This window comes from Trachypithecus francoisi, unplaced genomic scaffold (assembly GCF_009764315.1).
Source record: "Trachypithecus francoisi isolate TF-2019V2 unplaced genomic scaffold, Tfra_2.0 Lachesis_group5, whole genome shotgun sequence".
Classification (NCBI taxonomy): domain Eukaryota; kingdom Metazoa; phylum Chordata; class Mammalia; order Primates; family Cercopithecidae; genus Trachypithecus; species Trachypithecus francoisi.
Genome location: NW_022681470.1, coordinates 3,936,948 through 3,957,710, shown reverse-complemented (window position 1 = coordinate 3,957,710; position 20,763 = coordinate 3,936,948). Strand labels below are relative to the sequence as shown.

General features: G+C 38.2%; 1 protein-coding gene across 10 annotated transcripts in view; it reads left to right on the top strand.

Annotated features, from left to right (window-relative positions):
* Positions 1-20,763, top strand: part of CATSPERE (catsper channel auxiliary subunit epsilon) — a 176,075-nt gene that overhangs the window by 75,878 nt on the left and 79,434 nt on the right. For all 10 annotated transcript variants that reach the window (XR_004434164.1, XM_033198650.1, XM_033198652.1 and 7 more), the window contains 2 exons: positions 2,246-2,738; positions 10,509-10,986. Coding sequence is in view for 9 of the 10 variants with exons in the window: in XM_033198650.1 (XP_033054541.1) it covers positions 2,246-2,738; positions 10,509-10,986 (971 nt within the window). In the remaining variant the exon portion in view is untranslated. The remainder of the gene's footprint in view (positions 1-2,245; positions 2,739-10,508; positions 10,987-20,763) is intronic.

Here is a 20,763-nt window from a genome sequence, read left to right as displayed (position 1 = left end):
GAAAATTTGGGCCTGGTTTACAGATGGCTTTGCATGCTATGCAGCAGCACCAAAAAGTGGACAGCTATAGGAGCATAGCCCCTTTCTGGGCCTCCCTGAAGGAGAATGCTAAGGGAAATGGACTCATCTCTGTCTGTTTCTGTATATCCCATTCTATTCTCTAGAGAACTCTTACTAATATGAATAGCATCTTCACAAAAATAAGAGAATATATATATATATATATATTAGGATGATGCTATACAGTGGAAAGCCAAAAAATTCTTGAAAAGTGTATAGTCACAATTTTAAAAATTAAAAAAATTAAAATTTGAAAACAAAATGATTGATATGGAAAATCGAAAAAGAGCAGTTTGCCTTGTGCAGCCCTTTTGTGCTGAGTCCTATTGATGCCTGTAGATAACCAATTGTCCATTCAAACAAAACAGTCATAAATGCCTAGTTACAAGGTGACTGCATATTTGAGGTTATTATATAACCAGTGGACAATGTAGCAAAATGATATTGTGATTTAAGAAATTGTAATTGGAACCAATGTTAGAGCCAGGTGATGTGGCTTGCAAAAAGTGGAAATTACACTGAGTTTCTTTTTGACATGATTTAAGGCATAAGAGGTTTGGTGACAGTTCTACAACTGCCCTAACTTGAGGTCCCCTTCACCTGGGTCCTGCTGAGTGGGCACAATGTCATCATCACCAACCCAAGTATGTATTCATTAAGAAAATGAGTGACTCAAGACGTGTTTACTGAACATCTTTCAGCCTGCTGTCATTTGAATTGCCCAGCTGAGAAACTCTGCTTAGAAATGTTCAGTGCTTCTAAGATATGTCAGAGTGTTTGCTTTTATATATTACTCCATGTTCCCACGTCAAAAGATAGACTCTGCCCTGTCAGATTTTAGATTGGCAAGAAAAAGGAATGATCCCAAAAACTTATAGCAGGACAACCATTTAAATAATAAAAATCAATCTATCACCTGACTTTCTCAGTGATTCTGATTACCAAAGGACTGGAGAAAATGCCCTCTCCCTAACCTATTATTCATCAGGTGTGTAAAATAAAGATCTTTTCAGATATTCAGGGTCTCAAAAAATGTATGTTTATACATTCTTTCACAGGAAGGTGCTAAGGAATGTGCTTTAGCAAAACAGACAAGATCAAAGCATGAGATCCTGTAAGTGGCAGCTAAGAGAGAGTAATGAAGGGAAATCCCAGGAAACAAGTACTGGATTATCTCTGCATTTATCACATGGAAAATATCATAAAATGCTATTTTAATGACCTACTGGAAAACTAACCAAAATTTTTAAACAAAATTTTTAAACAAAACAAGTATTAACTCCAGGAAAAGTTGTGTATATGTATGCATGTAGAGAGAAGAAAACATACTCATAGAACTGGTTCAGTAGAAAGCAATATTTACACAGTAAATCTAAACAATATAAACATTCTATTCATTTAACTAAAAAGGTAATATAACTAATTTGAGAGATGGAGAGACGATGTATAAGTAGGCATGGTACATGAGAGATACATCTTGATCTGCCATATAAGAAGGCAATAGGGTTGGCTCTGGGTACACTGCCTAGGAGTTAGCCCTGCTCCGCAAGTAGCAGTAATAAAAGAGAAAAAAGAAAGTAATAGATAATGTATAAAAATTATATATTAAGAAGAGCATATAAGAATCTTTACTTGAGGCCGGGCGCGGTGGCTCACGCCTGTAATCCCAGCACTTTGGGAGGCTGAGACTGGCGGATCACGAGGTCAAGAGATCAAGATCATCCTGGCTAACATGGTGAAACCCCGTCTTTACTAAAAATACAAAAAATTAGCTGGGGATGGTGGTGGATGCCTATAATCTCAGCTACTCGGGAGGCTGAGGCAGGAGAATGGCGTGAACCCAAGAGGCGGAGCTTGCAGTGAGCTGAGATCGCACCATTGCACTCCAGCCTGCGCGACAGAGCAAGACTCTGTCTCAAAAAAAAAAAAAAAAAAGAATATTTACTTGACAATACGGAGACATATTGCAGAAGAAACAGCTGCAAGAGTCAAGATTGTTTTCCTTTAGGACCAGAGTGAAGCATGAGAAAAACAATGTGGCAGTGGCTGCATTTTAATACTATTTGTCTTATCCAGATTTGTATTGATAAAAATTAAAAATGTTTTCAAGATGATAAATATCAACTGTACAAGATGGAGCAGACGAGGGAGAGATCATTTTACTCTCTTTTCTTTCTCTTCTTAGGACCTGGCATGTTATGGTACCAATGACAAGAGATGATGCACTAAAGGAGATTAGAGGAAACCAAGTTACTTTTCAAGATTGCTTTATTGCAGATTTTCTTATTCTGTTGACTTTTCCTTTGTTGACCATACCTGAAATTCCTGGTTCTTTACCAATCTCTTCACCACGTGGTAGTCAATTAATGGTTTCCTGGGATGCTTGTGTTGTTGCATCTGTTGTTTTGGTAGCTGATATGGAGACCTTTCAAACAAATGATTCATTCCGTACGTGGACCAGAATCAGAGTGCCTCCAGGCAGTCTGAGTGATGCTGAAAGACAGAGTGTGGCTGATGTGATCGTATCGCGGGATGGAATATTTTTTCTTATAAATGGTGTTCTTTACCAAAAAAGTTTTCGTGGATTTGTAAAACTGGGAAGAATTCTAAATCTTCCTGATGGTGGAATTACTGGCATTTCATCAAGAAAATGGTGTTGGGTCAAATATTTATCCAAGGTTAGTAAGAGATATTTTAGCTTTAATAAATATATTTATATTTTACAAATGTATTTACCATACGATTTATTCAGGGATAAACAGAGACATACTAGGCAGCTTTTTGCCCAGTTGTTTTATCTAAGGCTGTAAACAGCTCTAACTCAACTTCTCAGAGACCTCTTTACAGTAGAGATACACCTCCAACAACTAAAAATAAAATTAATCTTGTATGTTATTATGCAGTTCAGTCATAATATGAGAGCTTTGTTTTACCTTGATATGGGCAAAAGACCCAAAAATTATTTTCCCCAAACAAAGTAAATAATGAGTTTTTGTTACATGCGTAGAAAGTGTAATGATCAAGTCAGGGTCTTTGGGGTATCTATCTCCTTCAGTATTTATTATGTCTACTTGTTGGTATCATTTCCTCTCTCCTAATTACTTTGAAATGTTAAAAATATTGTTGCTGGCCAGGTCCAGTGGTTCACACCTGTAATCCCAGCATTTTGGGAGGCCAAGGTGGGCGGATCACGAGATCAGGAGATCAAGACCACGGTGAAGCCCCATCTCTACTAAAAATACAAAAAATTAGCCGGTCACAGTGGTGGGTGCCTGTAGACCCAGCTACTCAGGAGGCTGAGGTAGGAGAATGGCGTGAAGCTGGGAGGCGGAGCTTGCAGTAAGTCAAGATCGCGCCACTGCACTCCAGCCTGGGCGACAAAGCGAGACTCCATCTCGAAATAAATAAATAAATAATAATTTTATATATATATATGTATATGTATATGTGTGTGTGTATATATATATATATATATGTATATGTATATGTATATATAGTTGCTAAGTGTAGATACCCTGGTCTGACTATAGACAGACTAGAAACACTAGAACTTATTTCTTCTATTGAACTGTCAGTTAGATATAAAACATTAGAACTTACTCTTCTATTTAACTGTATATTTGTACCCATTAATCAACCTCTCTTTAGACTCCCTCCCACGCACCCCACCTTCTCAGACTCTAATATCCATCATTCCATTCTGTTTTCATGAGATCATGGTTTTTACCTTCCACATATGAGTGAGAGAACATGTAGTATTTGTCTTTCTGTGCCTGGCTTATTTCACTTTACAATAATGACCTCCAGTTCCATCCATATTGCTACAAAAGACATGATTTTGTTATTTTTATGGCCAAACGGTATTCCATTGGGTACATACACCCCATTTTCTTTATCCATTCATCCATTGATGTACACTTACGTTGATTCCATGTCTTTGCTGTTGTGAATAATGTTGCAATAAACATGTAAGGACAGGTGTCCCTTTGATACACTGATTTCTTTTCCTTTTGATAAATACCCAGTAGTGGGAATGCTGGATTGTATGGTAGTTATATGTTTAGTCTTTTGAGAAACCTCCATACTGTTTTACATAGCAGTTGTATTAATTTACATTCCCGCCAATAGGGTATGTGAGCTTCCTTTTCTCTGCCTCCTTGCCAGCATCTGTTAATTTTTTTTAATCATTTTAATAATTGCCAGACTGGGCAGAATGGCTCACACCTGTAGTTGCAGTACTTTGGGAGGCCAAGGTGGGATGATTGCTTGAGCCTAGGTGTTAGAGACCAGCCTGGGCAACATGGTGAGACCCCAGCCAAGGTAACATGGTGAGACCCCATCTCTTAAAAAAAAAAAAATTACAAAATAAAAAATAACAATAATAGCGATTTAACAGGGTAAAATGATATCTCATTGTGCTATTGATTTACATTTCCCTGATGATTAGTGATGTTAACTGTTTTTTCACATACCTGTTGGCCATTTGTGTATCTTTTGAGAAATATCTATTCATGACCTTTGCCCACTTTTAAATGGGATTTTTTTACTATTAAGTTGTAAAATTGAAGAGGAGGGAATTATCCCTAACTCATTCTACAAGACCACCCTTACCCTGATACTGAAACCAGAGAAGAACACAACACAAAAAAACAAAACGTACAGGCCAATATTCCTGATGCACATAAAACACAAAAACCCTCAAAAAAAATTCTAGCAAACTGAATCAAACAGCACATCAAAACCAGAACACACCATAGGATTTATACCAGCAATGTAAGGATAATTTGACATACACAAATCAGTGTGTTACATCCACAAAATGAAGGACAAATACCGTATGATCATCTCAATAGATACAGAAAAAGCATGTGATAAATTCAACATCCCTTCATGATAAAAATTCAACAAACTGGCCGGGCACAGTGACTCACACCTGTAATCCCAGCACTTTGGGAGGCTGAGGCGGGCAGATCACGAGGTCAGGAGTTCAAGACCAGCCTGGACCATATGGTGTAATCCCGTCTCTACTCAAAATACAAAAATTAGCTAGGTGTGGTGGCACACGCCTGTAGTCCCAGCTACTCGGGAGGCTGAGGCAAGACAATTGCTTGAACCCAGGAGGTGGAGGTTACAGTGAGCCAGATCGTATCACTGACTGCAGCCTGGCGACATAGCGAGACTCCACCTCAAAAAAACAAAACATCAAACTAGGCATAGAAGGAACATACCCCCAAATTATAAAGGTCATATATGACAAACCCACAGCTAAACATCATACTGAATATGTAAGTTTAAAGTTTAAAGCCTTTCCTGTAAGAACTGAAACGACAAGGATTCCCACCCTCACCACTCGCATTCAACTTAGTACTGGAGGTCCTAGCCAGGGCAATCAGTAAAGAGAAGGAAATAAAAGGCATTTAAATTGGAAAAGAGGAATTCAAACTGTCCCTTTTTGCAGATAATATGATCTTATATTTAGAAAAACCTAGACTCCACAAAAAAATTCTTGAAAATGATAAATTCAGTAAAGTTGCAGGATATAAAACTAGCATACAAAAATCAGCAGCATTTCTATACACTAATAATGAAATAGCTGAAAAATAAATCAAGAAGGCAATCCCATTTTACAATACCTACCAAAAAAAAAAAAAAAACTAGGAATAAAATAACCAAGGATGTGAAAGATCTCTGCAAGGAAGACTACAAAACACTGATAAGGCTGAGTAAAATAGTTCATCTCAGCAGTTTGGGAGGCCAAGGCAGGAGGATTGCTAAATGCCAGGAGTTTGAGACCAGCCTGGGCAACAAAGCAAAATCCTGTTCTCTACAAATAAAAAATTTAAAAAGTTAGTCAGGTGAGGTGTCTTACTCCTGTAGTCCCAGCTACTTGGAATGCTGAAGTGGGAAGGTTGCTTGAGCCCAGGAGTTGAAGGCTGCGGTGAACTGTGATCACACCATTACACTCTAGCTTGGGTGACAGAATGAGACACTTTCTCTAAATATATATATATATATATATATAAATTAAGTGGATGTATTGTAATCCTAATAGCAACCACTAAAAACATTTATACAAGATAGAGTAAAAACTTCAATGAACTAAAATGAAATACTAAAAAAAATTATAAAATCCAAAAGAAGGCAGAAAAGGGAAATAGAAGAACAAAACCCAGAGGATACAATAGAAAATAAAATGTATAACTCAGTCTAAACACAACAATAATTACATTAAATCTAAATGGTCTAAAACCACTAATTAAAAGACAGAAATTGTCAGATTGGATTTTTTTAAAGACCAAATTATACATTTTTATTTAGAAGCCCACTTTGGGGATAGGTAGACTAAAAGTAAAACACTGGAAGAAGTTATAATATACAACATGAAATTTGGGAGGGGACACAGATCCAGACCATATCGACCAATGTCAAGGTGGTTTATTGTGTTTTCTTCTAGGAATTTGAGAGTTTCAGATATTACATTAAGTTTTTAATCCATTTTGAGTTAATTTTAATAACTAGTACAATTTCAATTTTTATAACTTCTTTTTTCCTTTTCTTTCTTCTTTCTCTCTTTTTTTCCCCCAAACTGTTAGAACTAACAAATAAATTTAGTAAAGTTGCAGGTTACAAAATCAACATACAACAATTAGTTGCATTTCTATACACTAACAACAAGCTATCCAAAAGAGAAAGTAAGAAAGCAATTTTATTAATTAGAGCATAAAATAATTTTTTTATTTTGCATGTGGATATCCTGTTTTCTCCACACCACTTATTGAAGAGACTCTTCTATCTGGATTGTGTTCTTTGCATTATTAAGAAAGATTAGTTGGCCATATATGCATGGATTTACTTCCAGGTTCTCTATTCTGTTCTGTTGGCTTAAATGTGTCTATTTTTCGGGAAGTACTACACTGTTTTGATTGCTATAGCTTTGTAATATAGTTTGAAATTAGGAACTATGATGCTTTCAACTTTGTTCTTCTTCAAGATTGCTTTGGCTCCTCAGGGTCTTTCATGGTTCCATATGAATTTGAGGATTGTTTTTTCTATTTCTGTGAAAAATACCCTTGGAATTTTGATAGAGATTACATTGACTCTGTTAATCAGAGTCTACAGAAGGTGGTATTAGTATGGACATTTTAACAATAGTAATTATTCCAATTTAGGAATATGAGATATCTTTCCATTTATATGTATTTCTTCTGTTTCCTTTATTAATATCTTATAGTTTCCAGTGTACAGATTTTTTACCTCCTTGGTCAAATTTATTCCAAAGTATTTTATTCTTTTATATATTTATATATATGTATATATAATTTTATTTGAAATATTCATATATATATATATGAAATTTCCCAGATTCTTGGAAATTTTCTTTCTGGTTTTCAGCAGTTCTACTATGTGCCTAGATGTTATTTCCTTTGTATTTATCCTACTTGAGGTTCAGTTGAGTTTCTTGGATTTCTGGGTTTATGTCTTTCATTAATCTTGGAATGTCCGTGGCTATTATCTCTTCAAATGTTTCTTCAACCTCATTTTCTTTTTCCTCTCCTACTAGGATTCCAAAAACACCTGTATGAGACCGTTTAATATTGTCTCACAGATCTCAGATGACCTGTTCATTTTTTTTTTCACATTTTTTCCTTTGTATTTCAGCTTATATACATGCTATTAACCTGTCTTCAAGTTCACTGCTTTTTTCCTCTGCTTTTTCCAGCTTCTTGGTAAGTGCATCTGAGTTTTTTTAAGACAAGGTCTCACTCTGCCACCCAGGCTGGAGTGCAATGCCACAATCAAAACTCACTGCTGCCTCAAACGGTTGGCCTCAAGCAGTCCTCCCACCTTGGCTTCCCAAAGTGCTGAGATTACAGGCATGAGCCACCATGCCTGGCCCCAATTATTTCTCTCTCTCTCTTTTTGTTTTTTTTTTTGAGATCGAGTTTTACTCTTGTTGCCCAGGCTGGAGTGCAGTGGCACGATCTCAGCTCACTGCAACCTCCACCTCCCAGATTCAAGTGATTCTCCTGCCTCAGCCTCACGAGTAGCTGGGATTACAGGCACGTGCCCCAGTGCTCGGCTAATGGCTAATTTTTGTATTTTTAGTAGAGACAGGGTTTTGCCATGTTGGCCAGGCTGGTCTCAAGCTCCTCCAATTATTTCTTTATTCTTGATTTTTATTTTATTTATAGAATTTCCATTTTGTTCCTTTTTTATCATTCCTATATCTTGGCTGAAATTCCTCATCTCTTCACTATGTTGCCCATCTTTTCCACTAGAACCTTCAGCATTTTTATTATAGTTATTTTCTTTTTAGACATTCTTGGTACCTCAGCACTGACAACATTCCAGAGATCTCTTAATACTTTACAGTGGTGCCACCAACTTTCGAAATCCTTGGGAGAGCTATCTCTGCTTTACAGCCTAGCTTCTAGCTTTTTAATCATTGGGTAATTATCTTTACTTTCTCATCTGACACTGAATTTGGGTGCATCTTCCTCTCTTCCTCCCCTTCTCCTCCTGCCCACTCCACACTCCCCTCTCCTTCTCCCTCTCCCTCTCCTTCTGTCTCCTATTTCCCTGTCCCAATTCTGTCAGGGAGGCTGCTTTACACTCTGGGTAGAGGCCACGCATGGCTCAAGGAGAGTTCCTCTCCACTCGCTTACCCAACTCCTTGTCAGGGAGCTGAGAATCCAGAGTGTGGATGAGTTTCTCTCAACTTGCCCAGCTTGATGCCCCTCTCCTGCCTTCAAAGACTTACTACCTTACATTTTGAAGAGACCTTGAATACTTCAAAAGGATCTCCCACCTCACCTGCATGATTATGCGGAAGCATTAAGTGGAGTTCTGTGGGAAACGGTTTGTGGGTGAGAGTGAAAACTCACTTCTTGGCTGGGAATCCTTGGCATTCTCATCTCTCATGTTTATGGCGTGTTCCTCTTCCCATCTCTCTGACAAGAATGAGAATGGCTGTGGGTTTCTTCTATAGCTCATCATTTTGTTTCTACTCTATTTCTTCTTTAAGAATTGTTTCACTCGTTTCCAGCAACATAAATTCTATACTTTAAAGTGAATCCGCATTTAGCAAAATGACTTTTTATCCCAAATTGTGTCTTTCTTTGGTTACCAGTTTGATATCTGCCTACCTCCTGTTTCAGTATACACTAAATATTCATACATTAAGTAAAATGAGGACAGCAAGATGTTTTCAAAAGACTCCTTTTGAATGTCATGTACATAGAAATTACATTTTAAGTAAAAATCCCGAAAAATTAGAAACCGTGTGGAGAGGAGGCAGAGGAGAAGGGAGGCCTTGGACTCCTTGATGAAATTAGGCCCACCGAGTTTCAGGCACAGTGGTTTCTGAATACCCTTCCCATCTAACAGCCTATATCCATTAAAGGGTAGAATTCATTTGTCTAAGGTTTTAAGTTTTCTCTTCTCTTTATCTGGTAATCAAAGAATCTAGAATTCCAAAAATGAGTTAATATTTGAAGAGACCTTATATATTGACCTTAGTAAACATCAAGGTCAAAGGGGCACTCCAGGCCAGAGTGATAAATACATAAAGAGAAGGCTGATGTGCTTAAAAGATTTAAAAGGAATTAAAATTTATTGTTCCTATTGATAGAAACAATTTATAAACAAGTAATTGGGATAATTTATCTTTATGGTTATATGTAATATGATCAATTTCTATTTAATATATTTCTATGCCTGAAGTATTATTCAAAAATATATTGAAACGAATCAAACTGTAGTATTTACTACCTTTTATTTTTATGTATTTATTTTTTTTAGAGACAGGGTCTCACTCTATCACCCAGGTTGGAGTACAGTGGCATAATCATGGCTCACTGCATCCTTGAACTCCTGGGCTCAAGTGATCCTTCCACCTCAGCCTCCCAAATAGCTGAGACTACAGACACATACTACCACCCCCAGCTAGTTTTTAACTTTTGTAGAAATGGGGTCTCATTGTGTTACCCAGGCTGGTTTCAAACCACTGACTTCCAGTGATTCTCCTGCCTCAGCCTCCCAAAGTGCAGGGATTATAGGCATGAAAGCACCACACCTGGTCTCTATGTTTTGAATGTAGCAAACTAGAAGATGGCAGTTGTTAGACCTTGGGAGCTAAGCTATGAGGACACAAAGGTGTAAGAATGATACAATGGACTTTGGAGACTCGGGCGGGAGTGGGGGGGCAGGATGGGAGGGGATGAGGGATAAAAGACCACACATTGGGTAGAGTGTACACTGCTCAGGTGATGGGTGCACCAAAATCTCAGAAATCACCACTAAAGAACTTACTCATGTAACACCACCTGTTCCCCAAAAACCTATTGAAATAAAATTTTAAAAAATAAAATTTAAATTTAAAAAAGAGAAATTGTTAGACCCATCTCTAAAATCGAAGATTTTTCTCATCATTTTTCATTTTGTCATAGGCGAAAGAAAGAAGAAGTAACTTTGCAGTCTGGACAGAAAATGAAATTTACCTTGAATATATTCTTCTTAAATTTGCCAGATTAGTAACTACCACAGAACTGAAAAACATCCTAAATCTATCAGTAACTGCTACTCTGACTATACACAGTGTTGAGTATACAGGACACCCTCTGGAGATTGCTGTGTTTTTAAGTTATTGCACTGTATGTACCGTCACCAAAAAGATTTTCTTAGTGATATATAATGAAGATACAAAACAGTGGGTTTCCCAAGACCTTACATTAGATGCTCCTATTGACAGTGTTTTCATTTCACATTTTATATTTTCAGCACTGCCAGGGTTAATACTATGGAACAAGCATAGTATCTACTATTATTACCATAATTTCACCTTTACTGGGATTTTACAGACACCTGCAGGACATGGAAATCTATCCATGCTATCAAATGACAGCATTATTCATGAAGTTTTCATAGGTAAGGCATTCTCAGTCTACTAACATTATTCTATATTTTACTATAGACACCTTCCTTATAATGATGTAACACTTTTTAATGTACCAACATGTGTTTTTGACAGCCAAAGGTGCGCTTCTTATCACCTACAAATGAATCGACTTTAAATTCAAGCAATGTTAACTATGATCTCACATAGCAAAAGGGCAAACTCAGTTTCTTTTTGCGGAGGAGAGGGGAGTTTCATTTTAGTCGATCAGTAGATTCTAACTAAGCAATTTATGTATACATCGTATGTGTAGGAGGTGCTGTGGTATTGTGTTACGTTTCCTGGGGCTCCCATAACAAACTACCACAAACTGGATGACTTAAAACAACATAAATGTATTACTTCACAATTCTGGAGGCTAGAAGTGGAAAATCAAGGTGTTGATAGGGCCATGTTCCCTCTGAAACCTGCAGAGGGAGGTTTTGTGTTGTAAAGCACATATGAAACAGGATTAAATGCGTTTTTTAAACAACCGTGAGCCACAGTGATAAGAAGACAAGGTTAGAATGATACATTGGGGATAGATTTTAGAGGATGACAGATACCCAGTTTGAATGTTGTACTGAAGGTCATTCAGAAACAATGAAATATAACACGCTCAAACAATTCGTAAGTTTATGAAGTATGAAGTTAAAGTCCTTCAACTCTCACCATTCTCATTTCCCAAATAACCAACTATTAAGAAACTCCTGTGAGGCCGGGCGTGGTGGCTCATGCTTCTAATGCCAGCACTTTGGAAGGCCAAGGTGGGAGGATCACTTGACCCCAGGAGTTCGAGTCCATCCTGTGCAACATGGTGAGACCTCATCCCTACTAAAAACTTAAAACTGGGCATGGTGGTACGCGCCTGTGGCCCCAGCTACTCAGGAGACTGAGACAGGAGGATCACTTGAGCCCGGGAGGTCAAGGCTGCAGTGAGCCATGTTCATATCACTGAACTCCCCAGCCTGGACAACAGAGCAAGATCCTGTCTCAAAAAAAAAAAAAAAAAAAAAAACTCCTGTGAGTTTGTCTTTCAAATAAGCAAATACTGAATATAATGGGCATGTTTTCAAAACAACACATATAATAGATATAAAATTAATGCCATTTTAACTGCTGTGTAATGTTCCACTGTCTATGTACACTACTGTCTAATTAACAGGGGTGCAGATAGATATCTGGATAGATATTAGGCTTCAGTTCTTCTTCTGTTACAAATAATGCATATGTACACACACTGATACGAGTGTTTCTGTAATATAAATTACTGGATATAGAATTCCTGAATCAGAAATTACAAATATTTTAAAAGTTGATAAATCCTTCTCACTTACCCACCAGCAAAGTTTGTCACAGTCTAAACTCCCCCAAAAGTATTGAAAATGTATTATTTTCATATAATCTGTTTAACAGTTACTGGTTATATAGAAGAAAAATGTTAGTCTCATTTTATTGCACATATCTTTTATAATTAGATGTTTTATCTAGTTTCATAAATGTATTGGCCATATTCTGTGAATTTCTATTTTTCTTGTCATTTCGTTATTTGTTTTATTTTTTATTTATTATACTTTAAGTTCTGGGATACATGTGCAGAATGTGCAGGTTTGTTACATAAGTATACACGTGCCATGGTGGGTTGCTGCACCCATCAACCCATCATCTACATTAGGTATTTCTCCTAATGTTATCCCTCCACTACCCTCCCAACCCCTGACAGGCCTCGGTGTGTGTGTTCCCCTCCCTGTGTCCATGTGTTTTCATTGTTCACCTCCCACTTATGAGTGAGAACGTGTGGTGTTTGGTTTTCTGTTCCTGTGTTACTTTGCTGAGAACGATGGTTTCCAGCTTCGTCCATGTCCCAGCAAACAACATGAACTCATCCTTTTTTATGGCTGCATAGTATTCCATGGTGTATATGTGCCACATTTTCTTTATCCAGTCTGTCATTGATGGGCATTTGGGTTGGTATCCAGTCTATCATTGATGGGCATTTGGGTTCCAAGTATTTGCTATTGTGAACAGTGCTGCAATAAACATAGGTGTGCATGTGTCTTTATAGTAGAATGATTTATAATCCTTTGGGTATATACCCAGTAATGGGATTGCTGGGTCAAATGGTATTTCTAGTCCTAGATCCTTGAGGAATCGCCACATTTTAAAGATCGCCATTCTAACTGGCATAAGACGGTATGTCATTGTGGTTTTGATTTGCATTTCTCTAATGACCAGTGATGATGAGCTTTTTTCCATATGTTTTTTGGCTGCATAAATGTCTTCTTTTGAGTGTGCTGCACCCATCAACTCATCATTTACATCAGGTATAACTCCCAAAGCAATCCCTCCCTCCTCCCGCCTCCCCATAATAGGCCCCGGTGTGTGATGGTCCCCTTTCTCAGTCCAAGTGATCTCATTGTTCAGTTCCCACCTATGAGTAGCTGGGATTACAGGTGCCTGCCACCACTCCCAGCTAATTTTTGTATTTTTAGTAGAGACGGGGTTTTGTTATGTTGACAAGGCTGGTCTCGAACTCCTAACCTCAGGTGATCCACCTGCCTCGGCCTCCCAGAGTGCTGGGATTACAGGCATGAGCCGCTGCTCCTAGTCTGGGTCATTTTTTCAAAAGTACCTGTTCATATCCTTTGCCCACTTTTTGATGAAGTTATTTTTTCTTGTAAATTTGTTTAAGTTTTTGTAGATTCTGGATATTAGCCCTTTGTCAGATGGATAGATTGCAAAAATTTTCTCCCATTCTGTAGGTTTTCTTTTCATTCTGATGATAGTTTCTTTTGCTGTGCAAAATCTCTTTAGCTTAATTAGATCCCATTTGTCAATGCTAACTATTGTTGCCATTGTTTTGGTGTTTTAGTCTTGAAGTCTTTGCCCATGCCTATGTCCTGAATGGTATTGCCTAGGTTTTCTTCTAGGGTTTTTGTGGTGTTAGGTCTTAAGTTTAAGTCTCTAATCCATCTTAATTCTTGTATAAGGTGTAAGGAAAGGATCCAGTTTCAGCTTTCTGCATATGGCCAGCCAGTTTTCCCAACACCATTTATTAAATAGGGAATCCTTTCCCCCTTGCCTGTTTTTGTCAGATTTGTCAAAGATCAGATGGTTGTAGATGTGTGGTGTTATTTCTGAGGCCTCTGTTCTGTTCCATTGGTCTATATTATCTGTTTTGGTACCAGTACCGTGCTGTTTTGCTTACTGTAACCTTGTAGTATAGTTTGAAGTCAGGTAGCGTGATGCCTCCAGCTTTGTTCTTTTTGTTTAGGATTATCTTGGCTATACGGACTCTTTTTTGGTTCCATATGAAATTTAAAGTAGTTTTTTCTAATTCTGTGAAGAAAGTTAATGGTAGTTTGATGGGGATAGCATTGAATCTATAAATTACTTTGGGCAGTGTGGCCATTTTCACGATATTGATTCTTCCTATCCATGAGCATGGAATGTTTTTCCTTTTGTTTGTGTCCTCTCTTATTTCCTTGAGCAGTGTTTTGTAGTTCTCCTTGAAGAGGTCCTTCACATCCCTTGTAAGTTGTATTCCTAGGTATTTTATTCTCTTTGTAGCAATTGTGAATGGGAGTTCACTCATGATTTGGCTGTTTGTCTGTTGTTGGTGTATAGGAATGCTTGTGGTTTTTGTACTTGATTTTGTATCCTGAGACTTTGCTGAAGTTGCTTATCAGCTTAAGGAGATTTTGGGTTCAGACAATGGGGTTTTCTAAATATACAATCATGTCATCTGCAAACAGAGGCAATTTGACTTCCTCTCTTCCTATTTGAATACCCATTCTGTCTTTCTCTTGCCTGATTGCCCTGGCCAGAACTTCCAATATTACGTTGAATAGGAGTGGTGAGAGAAGGCATCCTTTTCTTGTGCTGGTTTTCAGAGGGAATGCTTGCAGCTTTTGCCTATTCAGTATGATACTGGCTGTGAGTTTGTCATAAGTAGCTCTTATTATTTTGACACACATTCCATCAATACGTAGTTTATTGAGAGTTTTTTTAGCATGAAGGGGTGTTGATTTTATTGAAGGCTTTTTCTGCATCTATTGAGATAAACGTGGTTTTTGTCATTGGTTCTGTTTATGAAATGGATTATGTTTATTGATTTGCATATATTGAACCAGCCTTGCATCCCAGAGATGAAGCCGACTTGATCATAGTGGATAAGCTTTTTGATGTGCTGCTGGATTTTGTTTGCCAGTATTTTATTGAGGATTTTTGCATCGATATTCATCAGGGGTATTGGCCTGAAATTTTTTTTGTTGTGTCTCTGCCAGGTTTTGGTGTCAGGATGATGCTGGCCTCATAAAATGAATTAGTGAGGAGTCCCTCTTTTTCTGTTGTTTGAAATAGTTTCAGAAGGAATGGTACCAGCTCCTCTTTGTACCTCTGATAGAATTCGGCTCTGAATCTGTCTGGTCCTTGGCTTTTCTTGGTTAGTAGGCTATTAATTACTGCCTCAGTTTCAGAACTTGTTATTGGTCTATTCAAGGACTCGACTTCTTCCTGGTTTCATCTTGGGAGGGTGTATGTGTTCAGGAATTTATCCATTTCTTCTATATTGTCTAGTTTATTTGCGTAGAGGTTTTTATAGTATTCTCTGATGGTAGTTTGTATTTCTTTGGGATCAGTGGTGACATCCCCTTTATCGTTTTTTATTGTGTCCATTTGATTCTTCTCTCCTTTCTTCTTTATTAGGCTGGCTAGTGGTCTATTTTGTCAATGTTTTAAAAAAAGCCAGCTCCTGGATTCATTGATTTTTTGAAAGGTTTTTCGTGTCTCTGTCTCCTTCAGTTCTGCTCCAATCTTAGTTATTTCTTTTTTTTTTTTTTTTTTTTTTTTTGAGACGGAGTCTCGCTCTGTCGCCCGCGCTGGAGTGCAGTGGCCGGATCTCAGCTCACTGCAAGCTCCGCCTCCCGAGTTGAAGCCATTCTCCTGCCTCAGCCTCCCCAATCTTAGTTATTTCTTGTCTTCTGCTAGCTTTTGAATTTGTTTGCTCTTGCTTCTCTAGTTCTTCTAATTGTTATGGTAGGGGGTCAATTTTAGACCTTTCCTGCTTTCTCCTGTGGGAATTTAGTGCTATAAATTTCCCTCTAAACACTGCTTTAGCTGTGTCCCAGATATTCTAGTACATTGTGTCTTTGTTCTCATTGGTGTCAAAGAACTTATCTATTTCTGCCTTAATTTATTTACCCAGTAGTCATTCAGGAACAGGTTGTTCAGCTTCCATGTAGTTGTGTAGTTTTGAGTGAGTTTCTTAATCCTGAGTTCTAATTTGATTGCACTGTGGTCTGAGAGACTGTTACAATTTCCATTCTTTTGCATTTGCTGAGGAGTGTTTTACTTCTAATTATGTGGTCGATTTTAAAATAAGTGCAATGTTGTGCTGAGAAGAATGTATATTCTGTCAATTTGGGGTGGAGAGTTCTGTAGATGTCTATTAGGTCCGCCTAGTCCAGAGGTGAGTTCAAGTCCTGGATATCCTTGTTAATTTTCTCTCTCATTGATCTGTCTGGTATTGACAGTGGGGTGTTCAAGTCTCCCACTATTATTGTGTGGGAGTCTAAGTCTTTTTGTAGGTCTCTAAGAACTTGCTTTATTAAATCTGGGTGCTCCTGTATTGGGTGCATATATATTTAGGATAGTTAGCTGTTCTTGTTGCATTAATCCCTTTACCATTATGTAATGCCCTTCTTTGTCTTTTTTGATCTTTGCTGGTTTAAAGTCTGTTTTATCAGTGACTAGGATTGCAACTCCCATTTTTTTTTTTTTTTTTTTTTTTTTTTTTTGCTTTCCGTTTGCTTGGTAAGTATTCCTTCATCCCTTTATTTCAAGCCTGTGTTTGCCTTTGCACATGAAATGGGTCTCCTGCATACAGCACATCAATGGGTCTTGACTCTTGATCCAATTTGCCAGTCTGTGTCTTTTAGTTGGGGCATTTAGCCTATTTACATTTAAGGTTAATATGTTATGTGTGAATTTGATCTTTTCATTATGATGCCGGCTGGTTATTTTGCTCATTAGTTGATGCAGTTTCTTCATAGTTTCTTCATACATACCTTTACAGTTTGGTATGTTTTTGCAGTGGCTGGTACTGGTTTTTCCTTTCCATGTTTAGTGCTTCCTTCAGGAACCCTTGTAAGGCAGGCCTGGTGGTGACAAAATCTCTCAGCATTTGCTTGTCTGTAAAGGATTGTATTTCTCCTTCACTTATGAAGCTTAGTTTGGCTGGATATGAAATTCTGGGTTGAAAATTCTTTTCTTTAAGAATGTTGAATATTGCCCCCAACTCTCTTCTGGCTTGTGGGATTTCTGCAGAGAGATCTGCTGTTAGTCTGATGGACTTCTTTTTGTGGGTAACCCAACCTTTCTCTCTGGCTGCTCTTAACATTTTTTCCTTCATTTCAACTTCGGTGAATCTGATGATTATGTGTCTTGTGGTTGCTTTTCTCAAGGAGTATCTTTGTGGTGTTCTCCATATTTCCTGAATTTGAATGTTTCCCTGTCTTGTTAGGTTGGGGAAGTTCTCCTGGATAATATTCTGAAGAGTGTTTTCCAACTTGGTTCCATTCTCCCCATCACTTCCAGGTACACCAATCAAATATAGGTTTGGTCTTTTCACATATTCCATATTTCTTGGAGGATTTGTTCATTCATTTTAATTCTTTTTTCTCTAATCTTGTCTTTATGTTTATTTCATTAAGCTGATCTATAATCTCTGATATCTTTTCTTCTGCTTGATCAATTTGGCTATTGATACTTGTGTATGCTTCACAAAGTTCTCATGCTGTGAAGCTCCATCAGGTCATTTATGTCCTTCTCTACCCTGGTTATTCTAGTTAGCAATTCGTCTAACCTTTTTTCAAGGTTCGTAGTTTCCTTCCATTGGGTTAGAACAAGCTTCTTTAACTCAGAGGAGTTTGTTATTACTCCCCTCTGAAGCCTACTTATGTCAATTAATCAAACTCATTCTCTGTCCAGTTTTGTTCCCTTGCTGGCAAGAAGTTATGATCCTTTAGAGGAGAAGAGGCATTCTGGTCTTTGAAATTTTCAGCCTTTTTGCGCTGGTTTTTCCTCATCTTTGTGGATTTATCTACCTTTGGTCTTTGATATTGGTGACCTTTAGATTGGGTTTTTGTGTGGATGTCCTTTTTGTTGATGTTCATGCTATTCCTTTCTGTTTGTTAGTTTTCCTTCTAACAGTCAGGCCCCTCTGCTGCAGGTCTGCTGGAGTTTGCTGGAGGTCCACTCCAGACCCTGTTTGCCTGGGTATCACCAGCAGAGGCTGCAGAACAGCAAAGATTGCTCCCTGTTCCTTCCTCTGGAAGCTTCGTCCCAGAGGGGCACCCGCCAGATGCCAGCCAGAGCTCTCCTGTATGAGGTGTCTGTCAAGCCTTGCTAGGAGGTATCTTCCAGTCAGGAGACACAGGGGTCAGGGACCCACTTGAGGAAGCAGTCGGTCCCTTAGCAGAGCTTGAGGGCTGTACTGGGAGATCCACTGCCTCTTCAGAGCTGGCACGCAGGAACGTTTAAGTCTGCTGAAGCTGGGCCCACAGCTGCCCCTTCCCCCAGGTGCTCTGTCCCAGGGAGATGGCAATTTGATCTATAAGCCCCTGCCTGGGGCTGCTGCCTTTCTTTCAGAGATGCGCTGCCCAAAGAGGAGGAATCTAGAGAGGCAGTCTGGCAACAACAGCTTTCCGGATCTGTGATGGGCTCCACCCACTTCGAACTTCCTGGCAGCTTTATTTCCATTATCAGGGGAAAACTGCCTACTCAAGCCTCAGTAATGGCAGACGCTCCTACCCCCACCAAGCTGGAGTGTCCCAGGTCAAGTTCAGACTACTGTGCTGGCAGCAAGAATTTCAAGCCAGTGGATCTTAGCTTGGTGGACTCCATGGGGATGGGATCTGCTGAGCTAGACCACTGGGCTCCCTGGCTTCAGCCCCCTTTCCAGCCGAGTGAATCATTCTGTCTCACTGGTGTTCCAGGCACCAATGGGGTATGAAAAACAAAAAACAAAAAACTCTTGCAGCTAGCTTGGTGTCTGCCCAAACGGTGCTTGAAACCCAGGGCCTTGATGGTGTAGGCACCTGAGGGAGTCTCCTGGTCTGTGGGCTGCAAAGATCGTGGGTTCCTCATGGAGGAACCAGGCTGTTCCTCATGGCACAGTCCCTCATGGCTTCCCTTGGCTAGGGGAGGGAGTTCCCAACCCCTTGCACTTCCCCAGTAAGACGATGCCCCACCCTGCTTCAGCTTGTCGTCCGTGGGCCGCACCCACTGTCTAACCAGTCCCAGTGAGATAAGCCGGATACCTCAGTTGGAAATGTAGGAATCACCCACCTTCTGCGTTGATCTCACTGGAACTGCAGACCGCAGCTGTTCCTATTCTCCCATCTTGCCCACAACTCCCCCTTTTCTGTGAATTTTCTATTCATACTGTTTGGACATGTTTGCATTGGGTTTGTCTATATTGATATGTTCTTTATCTCATGTATTGCAACTATTTTCTCTAGTGTGTAACTTCCTGTACCTTTTTGGAGGGAGTTTGGTATTTCGAATTTGTATTTTTATATGGTCAAATTTGTTAATATTTTTATTTGTAACTTCTGATATGCCATGACAGGTCATTTCAATTATAAAAATATTATATATTTTCATTATTTTTATAATTCTGATTTTTATGTTTTGATATTTAGCAAGAGTTAGGAATCTAATTGTATTTTTCCCATTGAAAGCTGATGTTGCCTTAAACCATTCTTTCATTAAGCAAACCTCTCCCACTGATCTGAAATGCTACTTCTATTATGTATTCATTCCTCACATTAACCAGATTGTTTCTAGGCTATTCTGTTCCACTAATCTATTTGTCCTAGTGCTATACTTTTTTGATTACTATATCCTTAATCACCTAACACACTAAATAATTTATTTTCATGTTTATTGGCAGTCTTCTCTGCTGGAATGTAAGCCATACAAGAGAAGGAATTTTCTGTTTTTCTCATGAATGTATTCCTCTCAAGTACTAGAATAATATAGCCCCATAGTAGGCATTCAATAAATTCGTTGAATAGATGTTTGCAATATTTGTCTTCCCAGCCAGGAATGTTGTATCTCTTCATTATTTTTATTTTCTCTAATTGATCTAATCTAATCTTTTATCCCTTCTTGAGTCAATTTCAAAAGTTCGTATCTTTCTAGGAAATAATTCATTTTATGTAGATTTTCTAATTTATTGGTAAAAGTGGGCTATTTTAACTTTCAAGTTTCTTGTGTACCTGTAATGATCTTCCTCATTTATAATATTGTTTGTGCCTAACCCCCTTGTTAGTTTGGCTTGCAAGAGATTGTCTGTTTTTTTAGGTTGTTTTTGCTTTCTTCTCCTTTTAAAATGAATTCTTAATTTTATCTACTTTCTTTTTTATTTAATTTCTGCTGTTGTCATTATTGATTCTTCACTTCTGCTTTCTTTTTGTAACTTTAGTCATCTCTTGCCTGCTTATTAAGTTAAATGGTTAGTTCATTTATTTTTGGTCTTTCTTGTTTTCTAAGCATTCAAAGCTACACACAAGCAAAAGGCTATGAATTTTTCTCTGTATGGCTTTAGCCATATTATCTTTTAAATCATTCTTTTAAATTATTCTTAATTCTCATTTTAACTTCATATTTCATGCAAGGATCATTTGTAATGTTTGTAGTCAGCAGTGTGATCAGCTAAAGAGAAAGTGCTATGAAAGCAAATACTGGGAACATCAATCCAGATG